Source organism: Gouania willdenowi, chromosome 9, assembly GCF_900634775.1.
Source record: "Gouania willdenowi chromosome 9, fGouWil2.1, whole genome shotgun sequence".
Lineage (NCBI taxonomy): Eukaryota > Metazoa > Chordata > Actinopteri > Blenniiformes > Gobiesocidae > Gouania > Gouania willdenowi.
The window spans coordinates 29,367,056-29,385,375 of NC_041052.1; the positions used below are offsets into that span (position 1 = coordinate 29,367,056).

The window sequence follows — 18,320 nt, forward strand, 5'->3', positions numbered from 1 at the left end:
CTGTAGAAATATTAAAAAGTAACTTATTGTTACATTTGAACAAGAAGCTGGCAAAGAAATGACAAACATCTACAAAATGTTATTATATAAAACGTAAGCCACTTTGATGCTCGTCATTAAAAAATAGATTTAATTCAATGCAAGAAATAGTCAAAAAAGAAATGATGATATTTGACCAGAATTACACAATACTACTCTGCATAGCATCATACCGGGGTGACAGGGGACTACAGAAGGCATACTCCAGGTTGCCGGGGCATCCCCTAGTGAAAGGATTGATTCCTTCTTGAAACTTCCCAATAACCTGAGGAAAATAAGGCCTTGTTTAATTTTGGTAGTAAAAAAAAACCACACACACACACAAAGCCACGGTGCTGATTCTGAATGCAAAAACACATGGTAAAGATGACTTAGTTTAAATATTTATATAAAAAGGTATCATGAGATGTTGCATACTTTGTCTGCCCCCCTCATTCCCTTTACTGTCATGAATGACTTCTGTTTTTTAAATTCATCATTTTTTATCCTTCAGGCACAAGGGTTGATAAAACTACATGTAACTAAAAGCTAGTTTGAATAGGCAGAGTTTTCGTCACATGATTTAGCAGCACACTCATGTCTACTCACCTGTTCGTTGGTTGTTCGACCGCGAGCTACAAGCACTATGTGAAAACCTGTGAGCCCCATGACTGGAATAAAGAAAATCCCTGTGATGCACATCACAACCAGACTGCACAAGAATGTTAAAGATAACTACTAGAAATGTATAAATAACTAGCCACTGGGTAGCATATGGGTAAGACAAGATGACTAAAAGTGGTACAGGATAGGCAAAACATTTAAGCAAGTAAAAATGATTTTTGGATATTTCTGTAATGAAAAACAAATAGTTTTTTATTTTATATTGAAGTTTACCATATTTTTTACATGGTAAATGCCAATATAAAATGAAAATCAATTTGTTAATCTGCTAAACCAAAACATCTTATTAAGCATTATAAATAAAGTGAATTGAAAGGATACGTGGCACTAGTGTGCAGCGCTGCTAGGCTTTCCTTGTGATAAAGGACAAAGATGAGTCCAAAGAAAAAAACTCCCATCATGTGAATGGTCAGTGTCAGCAGAAAGAGGAAAAAGTAGCGATAGTTCCGCCGCCCGATACAGTTGTTTACCCATGGACAGTGATGGTCAAAGTCCTGAAGAGGAAAGGAGGAAAAGATGGACATCTTTACAAATTTTGTAGTATTGAAAACTCAATGGTCTAAAAGATCTGAACCTTAAACAAAAGAAGACGGCAACTATATTCTACATGAGAAATATTAAAACTAGGGGTGGGACTTGATTAAAAAAAAGCAAGCATATTAAGCATGCATATTAAGCCGGAATGTTGGCAATTAAATCAATCTTTCCCCACACAAATAAAGTCTTTATTTTCTTCCAGAAAACTCTTTTTGGTAGTTGAGTTATCCTAAAAGGGATTTAAAACTTAAGGTTAACCAAAGGTGCAGGAAAGTTGATAGTCTGTAGAGGTTACAGGAGGTGAAGTAGGAAGGTGGCAGAGCTATTGCACAACATGATTTATTTCTAGGTTTACCAATTGTTTTATCAGAATTTTATTTGAAGTTAATGTCCTTAATCATCAATACCCTCTGTAAAATATAACAATTCATTATTTAAATTTTTTTTTTTTAAAAAACCCTGTACTAGATAAACATGTGTTATGGCAATTATTATATTAATCATCATATCATCAAATGTGTGTTCATGTGTGCAATTTGTCATGTGTTTATACACAATGGCCGCATTATATTGTTGTACTTTTGAACAGAGACGTTGCTCCTTTGCCAAGTCATGTTAGATTAGATTACCCGCAGTACAGACAGAATGTGCTGTATCCACAGTGCCAGCAACAACCAGTCTCTGCTGAAGGTCTCATACCAAAGCTCTGATAAACAGAGCTCTGTAACAGTGCCTACGTACAGTATAAGATGTGATTCTTGTTTTATACCTTTCACAGGGTTTAGATGGCCATCTCACATTCTTTCACCTACGCACACAAATAAGCTGCATCTGACCGTCAAGGCCAAACTCAAACTCACGTGGACTCACATGCAGATACACACACACACACACACACATAAATACACACACACACACATACATAAATACACACACACACACCAACTGACGCACGCACATTATCAAGACAGATATAATTTCTCCAACGTCTCCACTGTTGGGAGCATCTGACTCCCTCCTTTTCCTCTCATCAGGGTGAGACTTTTCTCTATCTGTATAAAGTTTAAGCTGTGGAACTTTCCAGTTAGTTGCTGGCCGCTTGCCCTTCCTACAGGATGGAAGACCTTTTTTTGTACTCTTTTTCATTTAGTTTATAATAAATCCTTTTTTTATGAAATCATCATGCTTTGATTAGACTTCATCATTCATTCAGAGCACAAATTAAAGCATTATTAAGCATTAATTAACAGTTTAATAATATGTTATTAATCATTAAAATGTATTACCTAACATTAAATAAAATCATTTAATGCATTAATAAGCAGTAATAAATAATATAATAATGCATCAATTTTATATAGCACTTTTTTTAACACAAAGTCACTTTACAGAATTAAGGGATTAGTCTTTCACTCCACACAGTGGTGGTAAACTACTATTGTAGCCACAGCTGTCCTGGGGCAGACTGATGGAGGCGAGGCTGCCAAAGTGCGCGATCGGCCCCTCCGACCACCACCAACACTCACTCACACACTACATTCATACTAGGCAAGTGCCTTGCCCAAGGACACAATGACAGATACCAATGGGATGACTGCCACCCCACTGTGGCACCTGGAATTCTCAGTGGTCTCCCATTCAACTACTAACCAGACCCAGACCTGCTTAACTGCCGAGTTCAATGACAGGCTGGTATGGCCCATTATTGTGAAGTTAATTAAAACATTATTAAACATTAATAAAAGTTGCATAATGTAATTAGATATCCTTATATATGCATTACTTATTATTAATTAATATATTAGTAAAATGTAATAACATCTCCACTAGTAATCATATTATTATATATTATCTGGTATGGTGTTACCTAACCATAATTAACAAAGAGTCATTCCTTTTTGGAGCCTTATTGTAAAGTGTAACACATGCATCTCTTAGGTAACACATTATAAATGCTCAACTGCCTCAGAAGCATTACTTACCCTTAACTATGGTTAAGCATTACTTAACTTTAATTAATGTAACTGCTTATTCATGCATTAATTAACACTAGCATGCCCAAGGTTTTCTTAATCCTGTTGCCCTGCCCAGAGGCCGCCAAATGACACTCATTTGCAACTCAGTGGGCCACCTCTCTTATGTAAATAAAGCCTTTCGATCGGAATGTGCAGCTAGGCAGTGACAAACTTTGGGGGTTGGTGTAAATGATGGCCAGTGTTGAGAAACCAGTTTCTCCCAGGTAGATGTTTGTTAATCCAAATAACATTATATGGAATTATTGGATAAGAATGGCCAAATTAATATGAGCCATGTGTGTTGTGATCAATTACTAAACCACAATAAATAAAATTAGAAAAAGAAAAACAGTATTAACAGTATTCACTATTTACCTTTATTGTTTTTGAAAAGTGCTTATAAATAAAATGTATTGTTGCTATTTATGGTAAAGCGAGATTTCCGAGTGTGAAAAGGACTGTTTGAGTTCTCACTTTAAAAAGGTAAATTCACGACGTCCACCATTCACTAACCAGGTCCATGATTATTTTATTAAGCTATTATTTTACAAATTTGAAGAAAGTGCACAAGATGCACAAAGAATCAATGCTTCAACAGGGAAAAACAATCTAAATCTCTGTTTACACCATCAGTTATGCTGACATTATCCCTCTTAACCTTTGACCCAATGCGGAAGTACGAAGCCGGACAAGTTTGGTATCAAGTTCTGGGTGGCATGTGACCTTAAATCCAAGTATGTGTGCAAAATCATCCCATATCTTGGCAAAGACCCCAGTCGTCCACCTGGGGAGAGATTGTCTGAAAATGTGGTGATGAAGCTTATGGAACCGTTTATGGACAAAGGAAGAACTCTTACAACCGACAATTTTTTCACTTCATTGTCACTAGCACGTCGACTGCACAGCCGGAAGAGCACCCTCCTTGGCACAGTCAATAAGATTCGCCGGGAGCTTCCAGATTCAGCTAAAAAGAATTTGGCCCGTGAGGAATTCAGCACAGAAGTGTTTTCAACCTCTGGTGCCACACTGACTGTTTATGTGCCCAAACGAAAGAAGACTGTCTGCCTCCTCAGTAGCGTGCACAGCGTGGTGGAGACTGAGGCTACTCGGAAAAAAAAGCCGAACACAGTCACCAACTACAACAGCATGAAATGCGGTGTGGACGTCATGGACCAGATGGTTCTAAAGTACACTGTGCGTTCAGGAACACGGCGTTGGCCAGTCGCTGTGTTTTACAACATGATTGACATTGCAGCGCTGAACGCACATGTGCTTTATCAGGCATGCACTGGGGTCAAGGAGAGAAGGGTGGACTTCTTGCTGGAGCTTGCAAATGAGCTTGCCCAGTCTCATATGGCAGCCAAGGAGGTGAATGAGCAAAACCTTCAGCAATAACCACCCACACCTGATGTGGGGAAAAGGGCATTGTGCCAGGTGAAGTGTTGCTGCAGGAAAAACCGTGCCACCAAGCGTTGTATGTATTGTGACAAGTTTGCATGTGGCAAATGCATAAAGGAGGTGTGGCAGTGCCAGAATTGTTCACAAAATCTCTATTAAATAAATTTCACCAAGAATGCAGCAAACAAACTGTTGCCGTCTCACTATTACTACTTACTACTTTCTGTTGCAAAAGTTGAAATATAAGTTGCAACCTCTATGTAGCTGCTGTATGGGAAACACAAAGGAGAATACAAAAGGTCTTTGTGTCCTGAAACCAACCCAGCCACCCCCCCACCCTAGCTGAGGGGCCTCAGTAACATAACAATGGTCACAAGCTGAGTTGTTCACACCCGCCATCTGACACCAGCTTGGACTTTATAGGTATAGGTGTCAAATGACACCACTCTGGTCATGCTAGTGTTAATATGTTAATTAATGTTAGGTAATGTATTATCATGACTAATAATATGTTGTTAAACTTAACATTATCCAAGGGACCCTTATTGTAAAGTGTTACCAACTTCTAAGCATCTATTATTAAATAAATAAAAATGACCTTAATGTATTTGGATGCTATTGGCTTCTTGATTATTAAGAGTTGTTGTTAACTTAAAAAACATTATTAGGCTAATAGGCAGATGCTTAATATGGAGTAATGCAACACATCAAGTAATATGGAATGTTTTTTTACCAGGTTGGAAGTAAAACATGTTGGTGAAGAAGTCATTTTGTTATTATTTAGTGTTTTCCATTCAGAAAAGAAAACATCATAAAAAAAATATGGGATTAAAACACAAGCAATGTTAAAGAAAAATACTTTAACACACCAATCTTTTTTTCTGGCCAACAGTGAGTAAGTAAGCAGTAAATTTCATATTGTCTTGTTTCAGCTATGTAGCCCCTAGTTGTACCTTGTTTTTTATTTAGCTAACACAATGATGTTATTGTGACATAGGCACAATGGGGTGGGGTACAAATGTCTCTATTTTTACATACACAGGTCACACACACGCACACACAGTTGTCTACAAAGTTCACAAACCTCAACACAGTTGTCACAGACGCTACAGTGTGAGCAGCGAGGTGGCCTGTAGAAGTGACACGTTGTGCACCACTTCATCCGAATCTGGATTCCTTTGATCTCAACATTTTTGTAGAGCGGTGCGCGGAAATCCTCGTCCTTGTCCTCATTGGCTGTGGCACAAAGAAACATTTGACTATTGTACATTTTGAAATTATTCATTTTGAAATAGTTATTAAATCTGATTAAAAACAATGCTATTCCTGGAGTAGCTGAGAGTTACTACAGTGTGTGTGTGCAGTGTGTACACTGCACACACACTAGTAATTCTTGACTTCCACGCAATCAAGTGAAGGAGATGTGAGCAGTAGTCTAGTAGCATAGGGCAGGATTTATTAAAAAAAGAAACATTCATTTTGTTTTAATGGTAATGGGTGATAAAGCGTTGAGTTCACACACATATCTTCTTATTGCCTTGAACAGACTGTGTGATGCATTTTGTTCATTTGGGATCCAAATTTCCCACGTAGTCCTGCAGACGTGATGTCAAATGACGCTGGTGTGTGTTCTTGACGGCTTGGAGAGGAGTCTACTCTGCCAGAAATAAAGAAGAAGAAGAAGAAGAAGAAGAAGAAGAAGAAGAGGAAGGAGAAGGAGAAGGAGAAAGAGAAGGAGGAGGAGGAGGAGGAGGAGGAGGAGGCTTGAAGACTGAACAAAGACAAGCGCAGTGGTCCAAACTACTTCACAGAATCAGCTGCTCTGCTATGAAACATTCACGCCCACTCCCGCGCTGGCTTGGCTGACGACTGCAGTTACACTAACGGCCGTCGTGTCACTATGGAGTCTTATTTTTAGATCCTGCTCTATGCTACTTTAAGAAAATGTCTGGTTGAAGATGTGCAATGGACATAATTGATTGCAAGTATGATCAAACCACGAGAGCATAAGTGTATCCACATCGGAGAGAGGTCGAGGAAGGATGACGTCACTCTGACAGCTTAATCGGCATTGGTGAGGCAGAGAGATCAGACTGATATTTCAATGAATTTAGAGTTTATTAACTATTTTCAGGCACATTCAAACCATCAAGCAAAGCACAGCTACCAACACTTACAGTCTAAACTGGAAGACTTAGAGGAGTACAATGACAGCTACTTTACACATCTGTCCACAATGGCTGGCAAAAAACCCTCGGATTCATCCAACCTCACCTCCACACCACAGGGCAAGACACTGTGAAAGTCTGATTCCATCCTCATCTCTTCAGATAAACCTGTTTTTCTGAGGTCAGTGACATTTTAATTAGTGCTGTGAAGAGTCAAGTATAGAGTGAAGTACATGTTTGACTAGGAGGTGAGAAGAGCCAAGCATCTGTACTCTGACAAAATTCAACACCAGTTCTCTGCCACCGACACCGCCTCTGTCTGGAGGGGGCTCAGGCAGATAAGCCCCTATGGTTGTACTCATACTGCCAGCTCTGGCCGTTCCAAGCTCACAGCTTAGAGCTAGTCTTTGTGTACATTAATGTAAGTGTAAATATATGCTTTTAATGTCTCAGACAGTTTAGGACAGAGTATATGTGTGTTTGTTTAAACTTTGTTTGTGTGTGTGTATGTGTGTCCATCTGAACATATTTATCTCCATCACTTTCAGTTTTCCTTTTGATGAACATGACAATATCTAACTCTTCTTTTATTTCTTCTTCTCTAAGTCCATGCAGAGTGGACACGCCCCTCCCTGGACATTAAAACCATGAGCTGATCCTAGTTTCCATCATCAGGTCTAGACCCATCACTTCTACAGACAACAGACAGAATAAAGCTCAGAGTCAACATGGGATGCACTTATTTATTGAAATGTATATTAAATGATTATTTAATGTTCTGTAATTTTATTTTCTAGATGTTTTTCATTGTTTCAATCATTTAGAGACTTAAAGAAGGTTTATATGATATGTTTCAAGGACAGATTGGTATAATACATAATAAAGGTGTTTTTAAGTCTTTGTATAAAAATACTTTAACAGGACAACAATGATGTGCAGAGCTACAGTAATGTTGGCTTCATAAAATAATAATAATAATAACAACCACTGCACACGCCACCAGAGAAGCTTCCAGTGAATAATTTACAAATCATAAAAAAGTTCACTGATGGTGACATTGAGATCTCAATGTCACCATCAGTGAACTTTTTTTTTTATTTGTAAATTATTCACTGGAAGCTTAGATATTGTGTGACAATAAAGACATTAAAGGTTGTTTTTTTGAGAAGAGTCATATTTATGATTAAAAGTTATGATTGTATTATATTCTAAAGTTTAGAATTATCTGGCTCGTCTTCCTTTCTTACTGTTCACAGCATAACCTTATATTTAGTTCTAATTTTACTGATTATTGTTACACATCATCCTGCATGTGCATTATGTACAGTATACATGCGTAGATTTAACTGTTGGAGAAACAATTTTATTTAATACAAAGCAAACAACATGCAACCAGAAAAACAAAGGTAGAAATAGTGTATTTAAATTGTGAACATAGTGAGTTGTTGAAAAGTGCTGAGGTGCAGCGGAGGGTCTTCTTCTGCAGAGACGTGATGATGATGGGTTTGTGTAAAACCCAAAATTCCAAGGTAGTTTTGAGGGTATAAATATACATATAAACACACATTACTGGTATATTAACCCATATAAACCAAAAAATATGGAAATGGGACATTTTACTGCTGCAAATGTGTAACATATTACTGGTATTTTGAGAACAGGACACATGTAGATTTCCAAACAATTCATTATAGTTGTGCAGGACTAACAGGAACTCCACATACTCAAAATTGGTATTGCCACAATTGCACTAACACGACATGACCTAAGAAGAGAACTATCTGGTACGCTGCAGCTACGGCCAAGGACAAGGCCAGACTGCAGCGTATCATCCACTCAGCAGAGAGGATAATCGGCAGCAATCTGCCCCCCTCCAGGATTCTGAGGCGTGCAGGAAAGATTGTGGCTGACCCCCCCCACCCCGGTCACAAACTGTTTCAATCTCTCCTCTTTGGAAGAAGGTTTCGGTCGATCAGGACCAGAAACTCCAGACACAAAAACAGCTTCTTTCCCTCTGCCACCATCCACATTAACACACCCCCAGTCACCCACTGAACCCCCACCCGATCACCACCTCCATGGGACATTACCTGCTGCAAATATATATATTTATCCTATTTATCCTTTATTCTCTATCTATCCTTTATTTATTCCTCATCCTTTATATTTATCATCATTATTATTATTATTATTTTTCTTTGTTTTTTGTTTCGCGCACCGACTACCAAGTCAAATTCCTTGTACTGTCCAAAAAACTGTACTAGGCTATTAAAACATTTCTGATTCTGAAATTAGATTAAAAAAAAAAAAAAGTTGCAACATTTTGCAGTATTGTTCCAGGTTCTGCTGTCATAATATTCCCATCATTGCACTCTCAATGTTTAAATGTTTTGTTTTTAGGGTTCATGTTAAATTTTGCAAAAAGTTGCACTTTATTTCTGGCTTACTGATTTTTGTTTGGCAAATTATTACCCTTTTTTTCAGACATTTCATTTATTTGGGCTTGTATTTGTGATGTTCTGTTTTTGGTTACATTTAGATGAATAAATTAATACACTACACTTTGCTCCCCAAAACACTTTGTTTGTTGTGATTCTACAGAGTTTGTGAGTATGTGTCCCACAACACTGAAACCCCTTATAGATATACCTACTGTACATATATACACATTATTTAATATACATTAGCAACAGTACAATGTCCCTTTTCCATATTTTTCTTGGCCAAATGTGTCCTGTCCACAAAATACCAGTAATACCCGTTTCCATATTTTTTGGTTTATAAGGGTTAATATACCAGTAAAATGTATTTATATGTATATTTATACCCTCGGAAATATCCGGACCCGATGATGAGCTGCTACACTCCGTTACTGTCCCGCTGTCGGCTGAGCAAAGAGAAGTCCTGACGGTCACGTTGTCCTCTGCCTCCATGACACCGCTATCATTGCGGAATGCAGATGTTTATGTGCCGTAAAAGCGTCGCGTCATCACGTTTTGCGCACGGGTATAGTCGAGTTGTGTGTGCGCATGTGCGGTCCACCGTGCCAGTCTGGCACACTGTTTGGCCCACCTCTTCCAGCAGGACCAACGGGCCGTGGTTTCATACATGCACAGAGCTGGTTAGGAACGGCCCTGGTTGCCAGTGTGAGTACACCCTATAAGCCTAGAGCCCCTGCTGCTGCTAAGCCTGATATATGGTTCTGTGTCAAGTCAACGACGTAGCTGCACGTAGCGCTCTACGTCGACGTAGATCCCTTTCCCCGTAACCTGACGTGCTCCTCCCAAAAATCCTGACTGCGCTTTGAGGCGATGCAGAATGTAAGGGCTGTGAATGGTCGGCTCAAATCCTCAGTGCCAGTCACTGCATTTTCCAGTCAACACCGCCATGTCTCAGCTTTTTGCGGAGCAATACGAGAGTTGTTTTTACAGTGGATTAAGTCAAAGAGAGAACTGAGACAGAGTAAAAGTACCGGAGTTTTTCTATTTCCTTTCATGGCTGCAGCACATGTAAGGCACCGCCAAACAGAGTCAATCACAGACAAAAGTTGTGTGTTGACTGTTATTATCGCTACTACTGCCTTGTGTGTGTGTGTGTGTGTGTGTGTGTGTGTGTGTTTTATTAAAAGTAAACAATGACTGATGTGCTGAGGAGGCTGCCAGAAGAGCGCTCTCAACTCACTGCTTTCCGGGGCCGTGGACCAGTTTACCTCACTGCGCTCTCTCCGCTCTACGGTGGGGCCCCCTCGCGATACACTAATATACCTTGTTTGTATGTTGCATATGTTTATTTTGAAAAATAAAGTGCACATTTGAAACTGTTGTTTTCATGTTTGTGTCCAACAATACACACATGGTTAGGTAGGTAAGGAATAATCCAGAAATAAGTTATATTTTAAGATGCTTAAAAAACCTAAAACATTGTTTTCTGTGACCGGAAGATAAATAAGAGCTTTTTTTAATGCTCCTCTGGATTTTTTTCTTCCTCATTAATTAAACCCTCAATTTACAAACTGCATTTTGTGTTTACCGACTATAAGCCTCTATTTTTTTCTCATGCTTTGAACCCTGCGGCTTAAACATTGACGCAGCTAAATTGTGGATTTTTCTGGTTTTATAAGCTTCATGCCGCCACAAAGTTGAGCTCTGTCACATTAGACCAGGTGGAACAATGAAATTTCATTTGCAGAGAGAGCTGCAGCAGCAGAAGGATGAAGTAAAAGTCAGCCAGTTTGTAATAGAAGGATAAACAGCATAAATTTGTTAAATCACTGCGTTAGGTTTGTTCAGGATTGAGTCCATCAGCCTCTGAACTCTGAGGCTGATGGAGACGCTTCCATAAGGAGGACGGACAGACAGAGAGGAGATCAGAACAGTAAAATTGAGCTAGTTTGTAATAGTAGCATAACAGCATGAAGTTGCCAAATCACCACTTTGGATTTGTGTGTTGGAAGCGATTGCGTCCGTATTCTGACTCAAGAGTCAGACTCGCTGTGATCGCTCCGCGGTAGTTCACTGTAAGAAGAGCAAACGAAGCAGTATATCAGTCTGGTTCCAGTAAAAAGTGACCATAAAAAACTGTAAATGGACTGATATGTAGACGTGGGGCAGTGACTTCATGTCGTAAAGGAAACTTAAACCACGGACATTGCCATGCAACCTAACTTGAGTACTGCAGCCTGCCTACCTGCTCGTTCTGATTGGTCGAGTTGTCTGAAGGGCACCCTCATCAGCCAATAGGGTGATGCCTATGTTATGACGCTGCATTTGTGTGAATTTTTCTTAGAAAATAGCTAAATTATTGTAATGCGTCCAATAAAACAGTGCGCTTTATAGCCTGGAAATTACGGTACTTGTGATCTTTGACTGTCTTGTTTGATGATCTGAAACATTTAAGTGTGGAAAACATGCAAAAAAGTAAGAAATCAGGAAGGGGGCAAAAACTTTTTCACACTGAGTTGTTATTAAAAAAAGTTGAGTTATTAAAGAACCTCGCCTATATGTGCGTACTGCGCACATATAGGCGGATGTGAATGGTGTCGCAGCAAGTTCAGGATTCAGGAGAGATCAGCTTTATTCTGGTTCAGGCTGCATTCTGAATGCTACGGGCCGGGTCATGTGCAGTCTCAGTGCACTTGCCTGTAACACAGAAAGTTTCGTTTCACTGTTTACACGGACACAAAGGGGGTAGCGTTTTAAAAAACTTTCCACTCTGGTTTTTAAAAAATTCCGTTTTCAAGCACCAAAACGTAGTTGCCGTGTAAATGCACCGCCAAAACACAACAAAACATTTGCATTTTTACTAGAAAATGTCCTTGTGTAAACAGGACCAGAGGCTTTCTCTCCTACCCCCTCCTCCTGTTCACAGACTATTTTAACACCTCACTGGAGACATGTACCGTACCAGCCTGCTTCAAGGCCTCCTCCATCACCCCCAGTCCAAAGACGTAGAGGACTACGGACCCGTCGACTTGTCCTCTGTGGTCATGGGTGCCTCGTGCTTTCACACATTACAGACATTAGTGACCCCCATCTGGACCACCTGCAGTTTGCATACACACCCAACAGGTCTGTAGATGATGCTGACGCTGTAAACTTGGTACTCCACTTCATACTGCAGCATCTGCATTCCCCAGGCAACTATGCCAGGATCCTGTTTGTGGACTTCAGCTCTGCCTTTAATACGATCATCCCAGCTCTCCTGCAGGACAGGCTCCCATCCCACCCAGCTCCCTCATCAAAAAAACTCAGCAGGGTACTACTAGTTCAACTGCCAACAAAGATGATGGTGAACTTCTACAGCTCCATCATCCAGTCAATCCTCTGCTCCTCCATCACCATCTGCTACGCTGCAGCTACGGCCAAGGACAAGGTCAGACTACAGCGTATCATCCAATCTGCAGAGAAGGTCATCGGCTGCAATCTGCTCTCCTTCCAAAACATTTTGGTACCACTCTATTTGAAGTGGTATACATAAGGCTGACATTACGTGTCATTATTTTGACACAACACCTGTCATTAGCATGAATAAGTAAGTAATCTTTATTTATAGAGCACTTTTCACAGGTAAAAAGTCAGATGGTTCAGAGCCGAGAGTTCAGCTGGCAGTTGGGGATAGGAAGGGGGGAGGGTGGGGAGAGAGAGTCAGATCTGCAAACATCCTTCCATCGGATGCAAATGCTCAAAAGTACCACCTTGCTTACTTATGAGTTTGTTCATCATGATAGTCTGAGAGTTCAGTGCCCTGCCCAAACCTTCAGGGATGAGTGGTGGCAGTTTTCCCAAAACAGCTTCCAATGTAATACAGACTTTACGATAGATCAGATAGCTGCCAGCTTCAATTAGCAGCATCCCTGCTACCATGATTCCAATCATGTAGATATCCTCGACGTCCTCAATGGAGAGTAAAGACGGGCACACAACCTTTCACCAGTCCCAGGAATCCATCATGTATCCGGCTGGAACCGTTCCATCAGGGCATGCAGGCTCACCTCGGCCTGGTCTTTTCATTGAAAAAATATGATCAATAGCACTAAGTGACCAGCTGACCAAATCCATAGTTTCGGTTTTGGATGAATACGAAAAGTCTCCTAATAGCACAGACAGCAGACAAAACAAGCCTAGTTACAGAATATCATTTAATTTCAATAGGGAACATACAAATGCACATAGTTTTAATGCAGTGAATTGAATGCTATTAATGTATTGTACAAAAAGTTTATAGCTATTGCTAATTTCCAACTCTTTGGAATATGTAGCCTTGGTATGTTCCACCATGCTGTAACTCTGATCGGATTAAGAAAATATAAATTGTGTCGTGCTACACGAGAAGAAAGTGGGAAGTGAGGAAAGAGAAACTTGCTTGTAGGCCCTTACCTGAGACAACAATAAATATAAACATGCAAACAAACCTCTGGGGTAAACACCAGGGTCCATGAAGGTCGCCATGCTGAAGTTTGCCAAGACAAAAAGGAAGACCAGGCCATTGTACAGAGGCACAGCAGGAGAAATTACCATTGTCAGCCAGGGGCATCTGGAGGTACAAAAACCCAGAGGTTAGATTTTAATATCTTCAGCATTGCATTTGCAATTTAAACCAAACAACGAAGCTTCCCTCTTGGGAGGCGAGTCTCAAAGATAATCTTTTAAAAGGAAGAAAACCGCCCAAAATTTCAGTTTTGAGACGCTGGCGTTTCATGCTCAACGCATTTCCCTTCCCCACCTTTTCATTTATTTCATTTTATTTTTAGTTGAAACAGTTAGATTTTTGGAAACAACAGCTGCTTGGTTCGGAAGAATTCAGCATCTAGTGATGTGCGTAACAGCCGAAAAAGAAGCCCGGCCCGCGAACCATTGGGGTAAGCCACGAGCCACTCTCTAACCCAGCTGCGAAGGCCAGAACCCCATCATTTGTTGGAAGAGTCAACTCGGTAAAAATTATTATCTTGCCTAGACTTCTATATCTGTTTCACACTGTGCCAGTCTTAAACCCTAAGGCCTTTTTTAAGGAATTGAATAGGCACATGTCCATGTTCATCTGGAATAAAAACATCCCACGAATCAGAAGATAATTTTTAGAGAGACACAAGGAGGATGGAGGTTTATCCTTACCGAACTTCCTTTATTACTACTTGACAACAAACACCCATAAGTTAATGTTTTAGGCTGCAGAGGTGTGGGATGCTGAGTCTCCATCTTGGGTCCACCTTGCCCAACATTCTAGTAATCCGGTCTCACTTGGGTCTCTTTTGTGTGGTCCACTACTTCTACGTAAACACCTGTGGACAAGCAATGTGGCTGTCTGAGGTGCTTTAAATATATGGCTTCCGTTTAGAACTGACTTTAAATTCAGACAGTCTCTGCAGCTTCTATTCAGCGTAATGTCAATTTTGCCCCGTCTTTGATGAACTCATCCTTTCAGCAATGGCACAAGGAAAATGCGTTGAGGATCTCTTTAAAGATAATACATTAATCTTGTTTGAACAGCTAAAGAAGAACTTTGATATTCCACCATCAGATTTTTTCAGGTACCAAAAAGATCATTCTGGGTTTCATTTGATTATCCAAATGCCACACAGGCACATTTACTAACAAACAGCAGCACAATATGTTCCTAGGGCTGGGATACACGATTGATTTTTAAACGATTAATCTAGCGATTATTTTTTTGATGCATTTATTAATCTAACAATTAATTTTTCCAGTTTGATTCGATTATCGGCGGCTTGGCTAATGACTGCAGTTACACTAATGACCGTGGTGTCACTTTGGAGTCTGATTTCTAGATTCTGGCCTAGGCTCCCTTAAAGACGAGAGTGAATATCCAACGCTATTATATCCAGAACTCACTCAAGACCATTTGGCTCTACATATCTGTGTGAACAGACTTTCTCAGCACTGACAAATATTTTAAATAAATACAGATCACGTCTTATGCTGCGTTCACACCTAGTGTAACTTAACCCCTGCTTTTTCCTGACCTGCCACTAGGAGGGAAATTCAAAAAATGCCTTGATTATGAACGGGGCTTCTGGGGCAGTTAAGACACGCCCAGTCTATTCTATAAAATCTCCAATGAACAATCTGTGCTATATTAACTATCTACTCATTACTCAATATACCTCTCTATTCACTCTTCTCTCAATCCAACCTACTCACCACAGATTGTAGAGCCCATACGTGCTAGTTTTTAGGCCGGGCTACCAGACTCAAAACGCCACTCACTTAGTTCTTGTTCTTCTTGTTGTTCTTGTTGTTGTCTACACTAGTTAAAATCACTACTACTCTGTTATTCGTAAATGGATCGGGCTGAAATTTGGTAGGTATAATTTATGGATGTGTACACATCAACGCTCGGAGCCTGGTCTTTGATTTGGGGCCCAGGGGGGCCTCAAGGGGGCCCAAAGGAAGAAAAAAAATGAAAGTCGATTTCTCATTTATTTGCGAGTCAAATATTAAGACGTTTGCTGGTACCGAATCATTGGCACATACCAATATATAAATGGGATCCATTACCCCGTACAAGTCACGGGGCAACCCGGGGCCCCATTCTTAAAATAACTACTCCTCCGTTAGTTCTTTTTAGATTGGAATGCAGTTTGGTATGAATACTCTATGAATTAATATGATGAGACGCTCGGAGCCCTTTTTTTGAAAAGGTAATTTCCAAATGTATGGGAACATTGTTGTGTGATATAATGTTTCAAAAACTTATTCAACGGGGATTACATTTATGCCTTGCACAATTCGATTAGGATATAGGCAATTCCCATTAAAGTCACTTTCTCATTTATTTGTCAGTTAAACATTGTACCAAATCATTGACACATACCAATGCATGAATGGGGCCCATTACTCCGTATGTTCCACGGGGGTGCCAAGGGGCCCCATTTTTCAAGTTAATACTCCTTCGTTAATGCTCGTTTAATCGGGCCTCTCGGAGACCTTCTTGAAGGGGAGGGGGGCATGGGGGATGGGGGGACTGTAACTGTACAGATGGCAAATGTTGAAACCTTTAAAAAAAAAAAGTCAAGACTAACATTACACCAGACTACTCGAAGACAGTTGCTATGACATTCATTCATAACAATCTAAATATACAGTATCTCAGTGTCTACTGTGTAAGCAGGAGCTAGGGGGGAAAAATTTACATTTCTGTGGAGTTTTTTTGTTTCCTTCTGTATGTCAGCTTCTTCTGGCTGTTGTCACAGCTGAGCTTAAACTGTTCCATCAAAGCAAGTTTAATAGACAGCTGTTATGGCATTCCTTGTTACCTCCTGAGGAAGCGAACCATTTTTCTGCAGCTCCAAACAAAACAGCAATACCCGTCGTAAAGCTTTTTTTAGGGGCCTCTGTGGAACATGATGACATCTGAGCCACATTTGCAAACAGGCGGCTTTGAGGATTTGGGACAGGTGGAGTGTTGCTATATAAGCAGAACAAGTGGTTATTAGTCTTCTTCTTAGCCCGGTGGAGTTTATGACTGTTCAGCGGTTATTCCTCTGTCTTCCCCTGCCTATCTCTTCACTCAACATATTACTCTTTTATTTACAGAGAAGACCATTATAATAGTCTCATCTGCTGGAGATAAAAGCATTGAGCAGCTTCTCCTGATCTTTCTGAGTCATGAAACCTTTCAATTTGGAGATGTTCTTTAAGTGGTAGAAGGCTGTTTTGTACTGATTTAATATAACTGCTCAGTGACGTGCCGTGACCACTAGGGTTGGGTAGGCACGTTGCAAATCGAGACCACCAATGACAATTTCATACGTTTCTGCAACAAGTGTTAATTCAATTCAAATCAACTTTATTTGTATAGAGCTATTTCCAACAAAGTCATCTCAATGCGCTTATCAAAATATAAAATTCATAATAAAGAAAAAACCCAACAAGATCCACATGAACAAGCATTTAGCCATTTAACAAAATCAACATCTAAAAACACCATTAAAGAAACATAAACAGTGATTTAATGTAGCCTCCATATTCTCCCAACAAGATATATCTCATGACATGGCAGCACATCTGTTGTTTGTGTTGGAAACACAGAAACCCAGAGAAAAAGACAACAACAACAACTCGGAACAGCCTCAGTGAGGCACATTCACAAAGCCAATCCTTCCTTTTGTTCCATTCACTGTAGAAAATACAAATATTTTCTGACCATACCTTTGCTGAAGCTCTGGTAGCCAAGGTGTTGGTCTCCCATCTTTTAAAAGCTGTCATTTTTCCTCAAAAAAAAGTTTCTTTATCATCTCTGGCGCTGTCATCCTGCCTGTAGTGTTATCCCGCCCATTAGCTCGAGAATGTAGCAGCAGTGGTAACATGGCATCAATTCACTAATGTACTGTGAACTTACGTATAGCAAAATCCTCTCTCAAAATCCAACAGTTTCCATACTTCCTTTAACAACTCTTCTCTCCTTCCTTCCCTTCAAGTTAAGAGTCTGGGTGTCATCTTCGACAGTACACTTTCCTTCCATTCACACATTAACAGCATCACCCGGTCCGCTTATTTCCACCAACGGAACATTTCTCGTCTCTGCCCCTCTCTCACCCCCCACACCACCGCCATCCTTGTCCACAGCCTCGTCACCTCCCGCATTGATTAATGCAATTCACTTCTCTTCGGCCTCCCAAACAAATCCCTCCAGAAACTGCAGCTCCTCCAGAACTCTGCAGCACGAATCATCACACGGACCCCCTCCACTCACCACATCACCCCCGTCCTACAACAACTTCACTGGCTTCCCATAAAACAAAGGATCAACTTCAAAATACTCCTCATCACCTTCAAAGCACTTCATAACCTGGCCCCTCCGTACATATCTGACCTCCTCCACATCGCCACCCCTGCCCGCACACTCCGCTCTTCCTCCACTCTCCAGCTCTCTGTACCTCCAGCCAAACTCATCACCATGGGGCACAGAGCATTCAGCTACTCTGCCCCCCAGCTCTGGAACTCTCTCCCCCCTGACCTCCGTACCATAGACTCCCTCCCAC

At 40.4% G+C, this 18,320-nt stretch overlaps 1 protein-coding gene across 2 annotated transcripts in view; it reads right to left on the reverse strand.

The window, feature by feature from the left end:
* zdhhc8b (zDHHC palmitoyltransferase 8b) overlaps positions 1-18,320 on the reverse strand; it is a 71,354-nt gene that overhangs the window by 18,697 nt on the left and 34,337 nt on the right. The window contains exons 2-6 of one of the 2 annotated variants that reach the window (XM_028457515.1): positions 13,731-13,852; positions 5,737-5,888; positions 1,024-1,196; positions 628-730; positions 213-304 (exon numbers count right to left, since the gene is read on the reverse strand). In XM_028457515.1, the coding sequence (XP_028313316.1) occupies positions 213-304; positions 628-730; positions 1,024-1,196; positions 5,737-5,888; positions 13,731-13,852 (642 nt within the window). The remainder of the gene's footprint in view (positions 1-212; positions 305-627; positions 731-1,023; positions 1,197-5,736; positions 5,889-13,730; positions 13,853-18,320) is intronic. The other variant, XM_028457516.1, reaches the window with a different exon arrangement.